The 12,761-nt window shown below is 35.3% G+C and overlaps 1 protein-coding gene across 5 annotated transcripts in view; it reads left to right on the top strand.

Moving 5' to 3' along the window:
- Nucleotides 1–3,475: 3,475 nt before the first annotated feature.
- Nucleotides 3,476–12,761, top strand: part of LOC113500123 — a 30,143-nt gene continuing 20,857 nt past the window's right edge. For 4 of the 5 annotated variants that reach the window (XM_026880799.1, XM_026880801.1, XM_026880798.1 and 1 more), the window contains exons 1-9: nucleotides 3,476–3,577; nucleotides 4,188–4,265; nucleotides 4,639–4,723; nucleotides 5,093–5,200; nucleotides 5,605–5,643; nucleotides 5,725–5,780; nucleotides 6,536–6,796; nucleotides 7,322–7,380; nucleotides 7,749–7,774. In XM_026880799.1, coding sequence (XP_026736600.1) covers nucleotides 4,246–4,265; nucleotides 4,639–4,723; nucleotides 5,093–5,200; nucleotides 5,605–5,643; nucleotides 5,725–5,780; nucleotides 6,536–6,796; nucleotides 7,322–7,380; nucleotides 7,749–7,774 — 654 coding nt within the window. In that variant the 5' untranslated portion in view covers nucleotides 3,476–3,577; nucleotides 4,188–4,245. The remainder of the gene's footprint in view (nucleotides 3,578–4,187; nucleotides 4,266–4,638; nucleotides 4,724–5,092; nucleotides 5,201–5,604; nucleotides 5,644–5,724; nucleotides 5,781–6,535; nucleotides 6,797–7,321; nucleotides 7,381–7,748; nucleotides 7,775–12,761) is intronic. The other variant, XM_026880800.1, reaches the window with a different exon arrangement.

The raw sequence follows: 12,761 nt of genomic DNA, 5'->3' as shown, positions 1-12,761 counted from the left end.
GTCGCGGTGGGTTAGGGGTCCGTAAGATATGTGGGGAAACCAGGACAACCTTGGATATGTTGGGGGATTTGTGATATTCAAATGATTGAACTAAAAAAGTCCGAAATTGACAGTTTTTACATACAATTAATTATGTTATATTTATTCTGATATTTTTTTTGTTTGTAATGCTTTTAAGAAAAGCAATATTTTTAAGATATATTTAGCTGTTTTTTTTTTGACCTATAAACAGCTAAATAAAGTAACCATAATATATAAAAAGCCCTAATTTTAGATTTCAAAACATTTCATTTCTTAGCAGCAATAAAGATTAATTTAACTAAGTTATTTTAATATAGGAAAACTATATTTTCAAAACTTTGAACATAATCTACTGATACAATCGTATTTACATACAAAAATATTACATTTATTGATACGGAACCACCGGCCAACAGTCGTAATATTTTCCCCGCCAGCCCGGGACATATATAGTGACGTGTGTAATTTATGACCATCTGTCACTCACATATTAGCTGCCAGGGTTGTCACAAAAGAAAAGTTATTTTTGTTGTTGGAAATTTTTGTCGATATTTTTCAAATTTACTTCGTGTTTTCCTAACCCCTATTTGCCAGAATTGTAAACTAGCCTATTTATGTCTCATATAATCGAACTAAAAAGAAACTGGGATTCACTACAGGCTTTACTTGCGCATACAAAGAATGATGTTGTCATTCAGAAGTCATTATTTTATTACTAGCAGTCGCCCGCGACTTCGTCCCCGTGGGTAGAAGATAATAATATGTCAGTTATTTGTAGTGATCTATTCAACTCAAAAATAATTTTTCAATTTGGACCTAGATTAGGGCGTTCAAACAAACAAACAAACAAACTCTTCAGCTTTATATATTAGTATAGATATTACGCTCTAATCGTATTATACGGACTGTGTGTAGTAACTATACTGAATATATAAATGGACGCATAGATAATACATAAACCAACTGATAGGAAAAAACAGGAGTTACAACATACCTATATAAGAAACTAGCTTTTCGCCCGCGGCTTCGCCCGCGTAGAAATCGGTTATATCGCGTTTCAAGGAGAACTCTTCAAAAGTTCGAGATAAAAACTATCCTATGTTCTTTCTCAAGGTCAACTCTATCTCTGTACCAAATTTCATTAAAATCAGTTCAGTAGTTTAGACGTGAAAGCGTAACAAACAGACAGAGGTATATTCACATTTATAATATTAGTAAGGATTAGTAAGAAAGGATTACTCCCCTTTGAAACTCTACTCAACTGGATTTACAGCATTAGACATGTTTTCAAAAAAACTCTTAAAAACTTCAGCTTAGTAGAAAAACGTCACAAATTTCCCTCACCCCTCCAACATCCAAAAAAAATCCACTCATTTTTTATCAAAACGTTTTGTGACAACCCTACCACAAGGAGATGTTTGCGCATCCCACCTCTAACAGTTTAACCTGATATTTTATTTATCGGCGGGTCACATTTACATTCCGTAGGGGTCTCTGCTGGCACCCTTGCGGATTTCCTACTTCCACACAAGTTCTTTTTTGACGTATTAAGAATGTTAAACTTGATATCTTATAAGCTCTTGAGACAATGAAGGATTTGTAGATATAAGAATTAATAACATATTTTAATGATCATCATCGGCTTAGCCTTTTCCCAACTATGTTGAGGTCGGCTACCAGTCTAACCGGTTTCAGCTAAGTACCAGTGTTTTACAAGGAGCGACAGCCTATCTGACCTCCTCAATCCAGTTACCCAGGCAACACGATACCCCTTGGTTAGACTGGTTGTCAGACTTTTCAAGCTTCCGACTACCTGTGACGACTGTCATAGATGTAGGAATAGCAGCCGGGACCCACAATTTAACGTGCCTTCCGAAACACGGAGGAACTCGTTGTGACAAAGATGGTCACCCAACTAAGGACCAACCGCGTCAAGCGTAGCTTAAACTGTGATCGACTCACTTATGCGGTTGTATGTAGCTTAGCCACGAGCTCCTCTTACACACTTACATACACACTTATTATAGATAAATTACACCCAGACACAGAACAATTTATCGTGCTCATCACACAAAAAAATGTCTTGGGTAGGAATCGAATGCACTATTCCACTGTACCAAATATTAAAATGATAGATAACCCATTTATTGACGAAGGCTATGAGAAATATACAACCTCATAATAAGCTTATGCTTATTCTGCCCGACCTCTTTCAAATTCAATTGGCATAATAATATTCGACCTCCAAATAATTTTTGTGGCAATTATTTTTCGAAAAGATGGTAGCTATCAAACATATTTTTATTGGTTAACCGTCATAAAAAAGTAATACCTGTGAGTGGTCTTCCGAAATATATTGGATAACTCGTTCTGTAGGTAAAACAGTTTTAAAATGATGTTGAATTATTTTTAGTGAAGTTTTATGATGCAGGTGCTTAGTATCTGTTTGAAGCCCGGCTTTGCTTCTTGCAGTATATTATTTACTAGCTGTTGCCCGCGACTTCGTCCGCGTGGTTCGAAGATATAAGTTAGGAATTTTTGAACGCAAGCCCTCGAAGATGAATATTTTTCCCCGTTTTTGCCAAATTTTCTATCGTATCTTCGCTCCTTTTAGTTGCAGCGTGATGTTATATAACCTAAAACTTTCCTCGATGAATGGTCTATTTAACACAAAGGAATTTTTCTATTTGAACCAGTAGTTCCTGAGATTAGCGCGTTCAAACAAACAAACTCTTCAGCTTTATATATTAGTATAGAGAATAGAAGTATAGATCTTGCTCTCCTTAGCTAGCGAAAAGGAAAGTTCTTTTAGTTTGTTTTGACATTTTATCTCAAGAATAGTTATAAGATAGAAAATAAAAATTTCAGATAGCTGTGTGGTAAAAGTCACCCACTTTGCATGACGTGTCGTGGGTTCGATCCCCACGTAGAACAAGTTGTGTGATCTACGAATGCTTGCTACATGTGACAAATACAAGGATAAAATTTCTTAATAAGGGGATCATTTTAAAAACTATACAGTGATTCAAAATCTTGTGTGACGTCACTTACCAGTATGATTTATACTAGCAAGTGATGTTTTTAGCAACCACTACCAAACTTAAGTGCTTTTTACCATCTTTTCTTTTAAATGTTAATTGCTATTTTATTTTAAAAGATTACCTTCTGGAGTTTCTTGCCGGTTCTTCACCATAAGAATGATACATTGGAACCGCGCAACAAGAGTCAGTAATGTAACGCTTTAAAAGTGCCTGGAAAACGACCTATTTGAAACGAAAACTTTTAAATTTGATTGAATGATGTGATAAAAAAATGTACTCAGTATATTTTTTAATTCTGTGTAACGGGTTATACAGATTCTTTTTATTAGAGTCGAGTGATCTAGTCAAATAGCCTATTGTGACAAAAAAGTTTACAAATCTTCTTTCTTGGCAAACCTCCTTGGTAAAACCATTAACATTAGTTTAAAAATTAAATTTGTTACGTCAATCTAACAATGGGGACCAGCAATGTTAGGTAAGTTTTTTCTTTACATTCTGACGCAATAAAATCAAAGGTAAGTCCAAAATATTCATTATTACAAAGCTATTTCTTCTACAGACAGTGTAAATTATTTTAAGTGAGTTTTGAAAGTACACAAAGTATCGGGAAAGCTATGTCCAGTTTTTGACCCTTTAGTTCTCAATCGTCCTTTTTTGGAAAGACCTTGGGGTCTTAAGTTGGGGTAATCTAATAGGGTGTGTTGTATAGGATAGGGCTAGAAATGTACAAAGAAAGGAAGACCTGGTTTTTGGATAAAAGATCATATCTTTGTGATTTAGGTACCTAACAAATTAATGTAATACATTTTATACAATAATAGATTGATCGTTTAGGAGATGAATGGAAATATAAAAGAAAATGAAACTAAAAGTCTGTATATACAGTCTTTCCGTCTCCGATTTTTTTAAATCTTGTTGTGCCGGATAGGGTCCGTAATTGTTTCTATCAGGCAAAGGACCAGAAAATGGTACGAAAAAGGAGAGGCCTAAGCCCAGCAGTGGGAAGACAAGGGCTGTGGAAGATGGTAAGGAATAAGAATATCTTGAATAAACGGAGAGAGATAAATTAATGTAATTTTAAGTAAAAGTATTGATAAAATAAATAATTTTCGGTTATTTTTGCAGCCATGGCAAGAAATTTGATAAAGAAACACAATCACCCTTGTTGAAGATTTTTAGAGATATGATGACGAAGGAGAAAGAGTTAGTATTCTATTTAAGTTGTTAAGCACATGAAAATAAAATAGCGTGACACGATGTAATGGACAAATTTGAACTCTTGGTCAGTGACCTCGGTCTCGATGGTAAAGACTGATGCGTTTAGCCAAGAGACACGGGTTCAAGTTTGGCGTCCCAGCATACATATCTATTTTATTATTGTAAAAGCAATGGTTTTGATTTACATTGACCAAAATTTGCACCGAAGAATATTCCTCTTTTTTCAACTAGCTACTACTCTCGATGAGAAAGTATCTTGCAGAATTATTTCCCTACTAAATATCCCCTATTATACACAAAAAATAACATGTAGACATTAATCTTAGAAGATTACGTATGTTAAAAAAATAATTTTCAGTGATCCTGAAAAAAGAAATCTCCTTTTGGAGCACAAAGAAGAGAAGAAGAGGCGACAATACTCAGGGTCTAGAACGAAAACAGGGGTACGTTGTACTTGTGTTATATAACTTGAAATTATCACGGGTTTCCACAGCCATATTTATGAATAAGCCCAGTGCGATACACAAGGTCAAGTACCAGCCGAACTCATGAAAGGTTCCGAAAAAAAACTACAGGGATACAAAAAAGCCCTCAAATTTTTGATCGTATCAAGCGTTGCTTAACCATGATGTCTTGGTATAACCTATACACCTCGACAGCTTTTTTGGTACAGTGACTGTTCGGTTTGCTCAATAATCGCCCGAGTCCTATCTGACCATCAAGCTGGCTTCTAATGGAACAGATTAGAAGTTTTCAACTGCTTCACATGTGATCCGAAAAGGATTTTTAACTAACTCTATTTTATTTTCTAGAGATCCGGTGACTCCAGCTGTTCAGAACATCGTAAAAGAGGACATCCTTACAAAAGTTCTTCCACGGAGCACAGAGCAGAATTCAAGCTTAGACAGACGCAGAGCGTTGTAAGTGCTTCGTAACCTTGTAGTTATTGTGTGACACAAAAATGTAATGGGTAAATTTGAACGGTTGGTCAGTGACCCCGGTATCTTAGTTCAAATCGAAATTAGAACCAAAAGTTTTTATTTCAAGCGTCCATTTTTTGTACTCTCTTTAGAAAAGTTTTCAGTCACTTTTGAACCGTTATAGCGACGACCTTAGGTGCACGGTTCTGAAGTGTCATTTATACAGTGGAGAACGGAAAATACATGAAAGTGGCCAAGTATTTTTGCGTACAACCTACGATAAAGATTTAGGTTCGCTTGATATTACGATTTTCTATATCTATTAAGGGGTTTTAACCTTCTATTTTTGTTTTTACTGCCAGGATATTGTCAGTCTCTGATTTCTGACAATTTACCTGTTTCAGCACAACCAGAGTGAAAAGAGGGACAGTTGGTGGTTTTGGGTAAGTTGTTATCTTATTAATCTTCACGTTTATAATTAAGATTTCAAGGATTATTAAATTAAAAGATGTCTACTTTTCCAGCAAAAGGAAAGCCCGAAGAAAAATACTGAGGATACCTGTTCGTGCGTATCATGCGCGTGAGTTAATTTTTCCCTTCATATTAAAAAGTTGCTAGAAAAATGCTAGTCTATATATAAAAAGTCTTTACAAAAAGTACTTTAATTATACAAAATTTCACTCGCGCGTATTTATCAGGTTCGCCTGACTAGTTTCGGGACTCAAGAAGATTCCTTTTGCCTTGTAATTGGAGCTTACGTCATGTTACTCTGAATAATATTATAATCTCAACTTCAAATAAAAGCTACTGAGACAAACTAGATGATTTTTTTATGGAATGAAATGACATGACTACGTCACGTTAAATGAAAAAATGCTTTCATCCATAAAGAACAACTGAAGAATTGGGAACCTCCTCCTTTTTAAAGTCACTTGATAATAGTATCTAACTGGCAACGGGAACAGAGTCCAGCCTGCAGGAGGTGAGGGCTGCAGAGAGGGGAACCGCTTTCTGACCCAAGTCTTTGACCCAAACGAGAGCCTCCCTAAGGGGTTGGTAGAGGCTCTAAGCTATAAAGCCATTGGTACTTTTGACCATCTGGAAACTGATTTTTGAGTCACATTTCTATAGTATGACTGCACGAATAGTCGAGTGGTTGAGGTCATCACGTCAAGCCTACACGCAAACGCACGCATGTAAGCGACGTGTCGCGGAATCGATCCCCGCGTAACAGACATGAGTATATAGATATCATTTTGTTCATTTCTACAAGCGAAAATAGTACATTAAATCCAACCACCCTTTTCAACATTCACTGCAATTGTAATTTTTAAGTTTGCCCAGGTTGAAAAAGATCGTCAACTCCGAGTACGCGTGCATCGGCTGCCTGCTCTTCTTGTTTACCGTCTCCATCATCGTGGCGTTCCTGGTGGTCTTCAAGAACGTGCCCTGCCTCTCCGGACCCTCGGAAAAGGAAGTGCCCTGCAAACACAAAATCCCGGACAGCGAGCGACTGAAAAGGAAGATTGAGATGCTGAATGTTAATAGGAGAAGGAATGATTTTCTGGGTCTGGATGAGTATAGGAAGAATGATAAGTGAGTATATTTGGATTTGAGGAATATTTACATGGATAGCTGAGTAGTAAAGGGTCACCAAGGATCGGAAGGGTGGGACGGCCACCTGCCAGATTGACCAACGACCTAGTGAAAACCGCTGGGTCCCGTTGGATGCAGGTGGCAATGAACCGTACGCGCTGGAGAACGTATTGAGAGGCCTATGTCCAGCAGTGGACAGCTATAGGCTGAGATGATGATAATGATGATAGGGTCATCACGCGACGTGTCACGGGTTCGATCCCCGTGTAGGACAAGCGTTTGTGTGATCCACGCTAATGCTTGTTCTGAGTCTGGGTGTCTTTGTGCTATCTACTTGAATGTTTGTGAAAACTCCCACAATGCGATTATTAAATTCTTAAATAGTGCTAGAGTTTTTAAAACAAAATGTTGTAATACGTTGCCCTCAATAACGTCAAAATTGTGCTTTAATTGCAGTCTGCCTAGTGGACCTTTTGCCAAATTGTGTTGTCCATAAGAAAGTCTGAGTTTTTTTTTCTCTTTTAGGAGAGGATATGATGATGAATTAACGGGAGGTATTGGTTTTTCCGGCAGTTCTGGAATCGGTGAGTTACTTATTATTAAGAGTAGAGATAATACTTCTACTTGGTCAGATTATTACCCAAAGATTACGGCTTAATAGGCTACTAAAGGAAAACAAACTACAATTGATAAATTGAATCTTGCTGAAATTATTTTAACGTACTCAGAAACTCTAGGTCAGATACCAAGGTTTTTTTATTTAGCCTACTGTGTCCCACTGCTGGTCAAAGGTCTCAATGAAATTCTTTCACGATTCTTTGCCCTGGGCCTCATGGAACCAGCCCACTGAGTAAGCGCTTCGGTCGTTCCGCTTTCGCTTCCTAGCAGAAACATTATTATAAGTTTTTTTACTATTTCAAAAGTATAACGAAATAAATTTTCTGTTTAACAGATTTCGGGCCGAGTTTTCGAGAACTGGTAAGTTATATACCTCTCTTTCTTATGCAGTCAAAAGGTACATACATACTGTATATTTGAATATTATTATAGTAAAACCTGTAAAACATCTTACACAGTTTCTTTTAATGTGTTATCGTGTTGAGTGGCCGCCATTATTAGCGCGATGTTTTTTTTTACGTTACGGATATCGCCGAAGTACTGCCCTATTACTAAACCTGTCTGTCCGTCCGTCACACTGAATATATAAACGGTGATAATTTAAGACTAATAATTTTACTCTATTTATATTTCTGATGCATTATAAAAACCCGGAATAAAAAAAAATATCGAGGTTAAGCAACATTTGGTATGGTAAAAAATTTGATAGGTGGCGATTTTTTCGTAAGTTTGTGTCACAACCACAGAATCCACAAAGTATCGTGTAAGGATTTTGGGGAGGCCTTTGCCCAGCAGTGGGACACAGTGGTCTAGACAAAAAATGTTTGGTTTTCTTTAGCCTTTTCATATGGAATTCTCCGTATTACCTCTGATTCACACATGACCCCTTTTCATGTCCGTTTTCTCGAAGTCCGTCTCACAACAGCCCTTTCTATACATTGAAAGCTCTGCCATTATTTTCAATTGTCGCGTCTAAAATCCCTTAAGGTTTTGTAAATAATCCGCGGGTTTATTTGAACGATAGCGAGGGGGATAATATTTTACAATCATTGTTTATTTAGTATTGGTTTTGAGGGGGTTAATGTTATAAAGAGGATGTATTGATGGGTTGTGCTAGGTTCAGTGGCGCGCGGTGAGGTCGGGTTTTGGATAAGTGTCGGTCAGTGTCAGTTGTGACTAGAAGGATGGAATGTCAAATGTTATCGTGACTTTCGGGAGCTTGTAGCTTTTTTTTTAATTCGTACTGTTAGATTGTTGATGGTGTATGTTTATTCATTCACATAGGTACGTGTGCATATGCAAAAAGTATACATTTACAAATATGGTTGGTACAAAAGTACCGCTTATTTCTTTTAAAATTTCTGATAGCAGACCTGCAACAGGAAATATTAAAATAGTAATAAGACACAGGATTGTGATTTTTGAAAAACAATAGTTTAATGAAACTATCTTTTTTAAACGCTGATTTACAGGTAAAAATAATATTTGTACCTAAATGGCAAAGATTACATTACTTACTGTAGGAGTCTTCATTAATTTTAAAAGAAGACATTATTCCTGGACACATCATTCTCCATTTTTAAACAGTTGCAAAAAAAGCCATAGAAAAACATCTTAAAACACATCACAATGAATTTAATATCATTAATTTTATTTTTGAACTGGATCTTCAACCAGAATCGATTTTCAAGTGCGCCGTAATTTAAAATGAGGTCACACAAGGGTGTTTCAAATAACATTACAATGATAATATATTGTATTGTAAGTATAAGTGTGACCCACAAATCAGTTCTGACGGTGACTATAAGCGAAGGTAGCGCGATAGTATCCTGAGGGCTAGGGGTGGTTACAGTGCAGTCGGCCTGTCAAATATTGGCTTTTGACTATTTTATTTCATCATTATTATATTAAGGAATTGTTTACAATCACAGAGCCGCTATCTGGCAGTTTAATTGAAAATTTTGACATTATTTTGTACGAAAAAATCTTTCAAGTAGGTAATTTGATGGAACCTTATTTGGCGGCCGTGAAACAGGTCTTTTATATTATACAGGGTTAAGTATCTATCCTTTAACGGTCGGTAATGGAATAGTGATAGTGTTTAATAACTATAGATGTGTAGATTTAGTATCAAATTAATTTATCATAGGCCTCTCAATAGTTCCACAACACCCGGTCCTCCTCTTTCCGCATCCAGTTCATGCCAGATGCCTATTTTAGGTCATCGGTTCAAAACACTTTCACAGCGTTCTACAATGCATTCGATTTATCTTTTTTATAATTTATGCATCTACTCAAAATTAAATAAACCGTTTGGGTCCATAACTAGTCGGTCAATCCCGATAAATACGCGTGAGTAAACCGTTTATCATCTAGTAATGAAAAATCCTCACGATAGTTACTATAAAAATTATAGATTTTATAAAAACTAGTATTGGAAGTACCCCTGGCGTGGTTACAGGAATGAACCTACTACTTTATTCCGCGCCGTGATCCTATAATTGTCAACCCTAATATATCAAGCGTGGCCAATCCTCAACTTCCGAACTACACCACGTCACCATTGTTTTGTCCCTAGCACATTGTTTCGTTTGTATTATATCTAGTGGTCTTTTGTCTGTTTGTCTGCTTGTCTGTTTGTTTGTTTGTCTGCGTGATGTATTAAACGAGAGTTTTATTTGAAGCCTTTAAAATATTACTTAGCTTTAGGGCTTTGAGGGTTGATTAAAAATGCTAGCTCTTTTTTGTTTTTTAGTTTTTATTGTGGAATAAATTTGTGAATGTTCGGTTGTGGTTATGAATAGTGACGTTTAAAATATTTAATAGGTATATCATAACCCCAATTTGGCTATTAACAATGGCCTATGAATAAATGGAAATTAGATTAAAATGCCACTTTGCGCATTCTCTTAAGCATTTTTTCAACATAATTTTAATTTTTAACACAATTATGATGGTTGGTATCATGCATCGACTTTGGCAATCTTAAAAAGACATGTAAAAGTGATGATGTCACCTCATTGTAGAATAAATGATTTCATTTAATTTCATGACCATTCAAAAATAAATAAAAGTTGGCAATAATTAAAACTTATAAAAAATAAATAAATAAAAATAAATTTACTAAAAACATAGTTCACATTACTTAGTACATGTACGAATACAAATGGCTCAGATGTAAAACCAGTAAAAATATCTTAATAGTTATAATCGTAGGTTTGAGTTAATCTACACCAAAACATGATAATATACGAGAAGGATGGTCTAAAGATAATATAGGGATAATATTATTTAGTCATTCCTTCATGCTCATTTAAAGATAAAGGAAATTTGGCTATCATTAACACTTACCTATTATCCAACCCTTACAAATTTATACAAGTTCTAACCAAAGTCTGAAGCTAATTCTTTCATTACAATTCACCTGAGCATCGAACAACACCAAAAAGTATTTACACCCTAAAGAAAAAAACACAAAGACAAGAAAACCATAAATAATAGGAAACATCTTAAAATACTTTATAAAACCATAAAGTGTCATAAGACAGTACACCGTGGGACTAACATTTCTTACTCTCAAAACAAATCTATGCAAAACCACATTGATATACATCGACACAAACTTAAAATTTACATTCATAAAGAAAACTCATTCAAAAGTCGACCTTATTCCAATAATATTAAAGTTCTGAATAAGGTTATCAATTTTGTAAATTTGCCAGTGGATAGTAGACCTTAATAAAAAGGGATAAGGTTCAGTTTGTGGGTCAATTTTTGCTTTCAGTTTGCCTTTTTTTTGCTAGCTACCCCCTTGTATTCAATAAATATCAAGTCTGCATTACTCTAAAGCTGGAGTCAATTGGTAAGTACGATAGGTATAGGGTGTTCAAATATTAATATTGAATGAACCCCCTGTAGTTTATGTAGGAGTAAAGTTTTGTGGATAAAATGTACTAGGTTTTAATCTTTAATATGAAATATATTTATATATTGTCATAATTGACAATTGGAATGTGTCTAGTAGAAAGCCATAGTATATATTTTGGTTTTTTATAACGTTATTCAAATACGTAGTTAATGTTAGATATTATTATTTATTTTAATACCAATAACAGAGTATTTGACGTCACTTGTCTTTAAAAAGTTACGTGATAAGTGACGTCAAATCTCCCATCGTTAAAACCTGATTTTTTCGTTGTATAATATTTACACTTATAATATACTTTTGCCGTAGCTTTTACGAATAAAAAAGCAAAATAAAAGTAACCCACACAGACTATGAAATTTTTACCAACAAAAACAGTTCAACCAAATCGATCGATTTTATCCACCTAACCATATCACTAAAAACAAACAGAATCACGTACAAAATCCATTAAAGAAGTTATCAAAATAACAACACCCTGTATCTCTTAAGGGTGACAACAAATCATGTCTGGGACACCTTAATACGTCTCCCGTGCGACTAGGACTTAAATGATTTGTGGTCACAACACACGAATAACTCTTTTTTCTGTTTAGATTTATTTCTTAATTTCTATAGGGGTGGATCTTGAGGTCTTAAGGTATTATTGTTGATAGTTTTAATTGTCTTTAGAGTAATAAAAAATGTGGGAAAAATAGTTGGTGAAGGAATGACAAAATATATGATTTTGAATGTTTGTACAATTCAGTCGACACAAGGGTTAAATCCTATTACATTATATTTAATTAACAACAAAACTACACTTAATATGATTTATATTTTTAAAACGAAATCAATACAAAATGAAAAATATACATAACTAGCTTTTCGCCCGCGGCTTCGCCCGCGTCGAGGTCGGTTATATAAAGAGAACTCTTCAAAAGTCCGGGATAAAAACTATCCTATGTTCTTTCTCAAGGTCAACTCTATCTCTGTACCAAATTTCATTAAAATCAGTTCAGTAGTTTAGACGTGAAAGCGTAACAGACAGACAGACAAGCCGACAGACAGACACAGCTACTTTCGCATTTATAATATTAGTAGGGATTAACAAAGCGTCAATAAAGACATCTTCATCCCTGCCAATGTCGGGAAACGTGCCCAGAAGGCTGGCTGCATTGCCACGTTGTATGGCAATGCTAATTCTTTGGGCAAAATATAGACCAGCCTTCTGATCATGGGTAGAGTCGACCAGACGCTTTGCGAGTTCTTTATAAATGCGAGGATTAAATTAATTAGTGAGGGAGTCGTTTAAAAAAAAGAATAATACTGGAGCCATAGAGAATCCATCTAGGCTAGGCTAATTATTTTAAGACTTAACATAATTTGTAGGGGATAATGGCTTGTGTTTTGTGAGCTACTTCAAATATTTGTTTCTTTGGC

Source organism: Trichoplusia ni, chromosome 13, assembly GCF_003590095.1.
Source record: "Trichoplusia ni isolate ovarian cell line Hi5 chromosome 13, tn1, whole genome shotgun sequence".
Taxonomy (NCBI): domain Eukaryota; kingdom Metazoa; phylum Arthropoda; class Insecta; order Lepidoptera; family Noctuidae; genus Trichoplusia; species Trichoplusia ni.
This window is presented reverse-complemented; position numbering and strand designations above follow the sequence as displayed.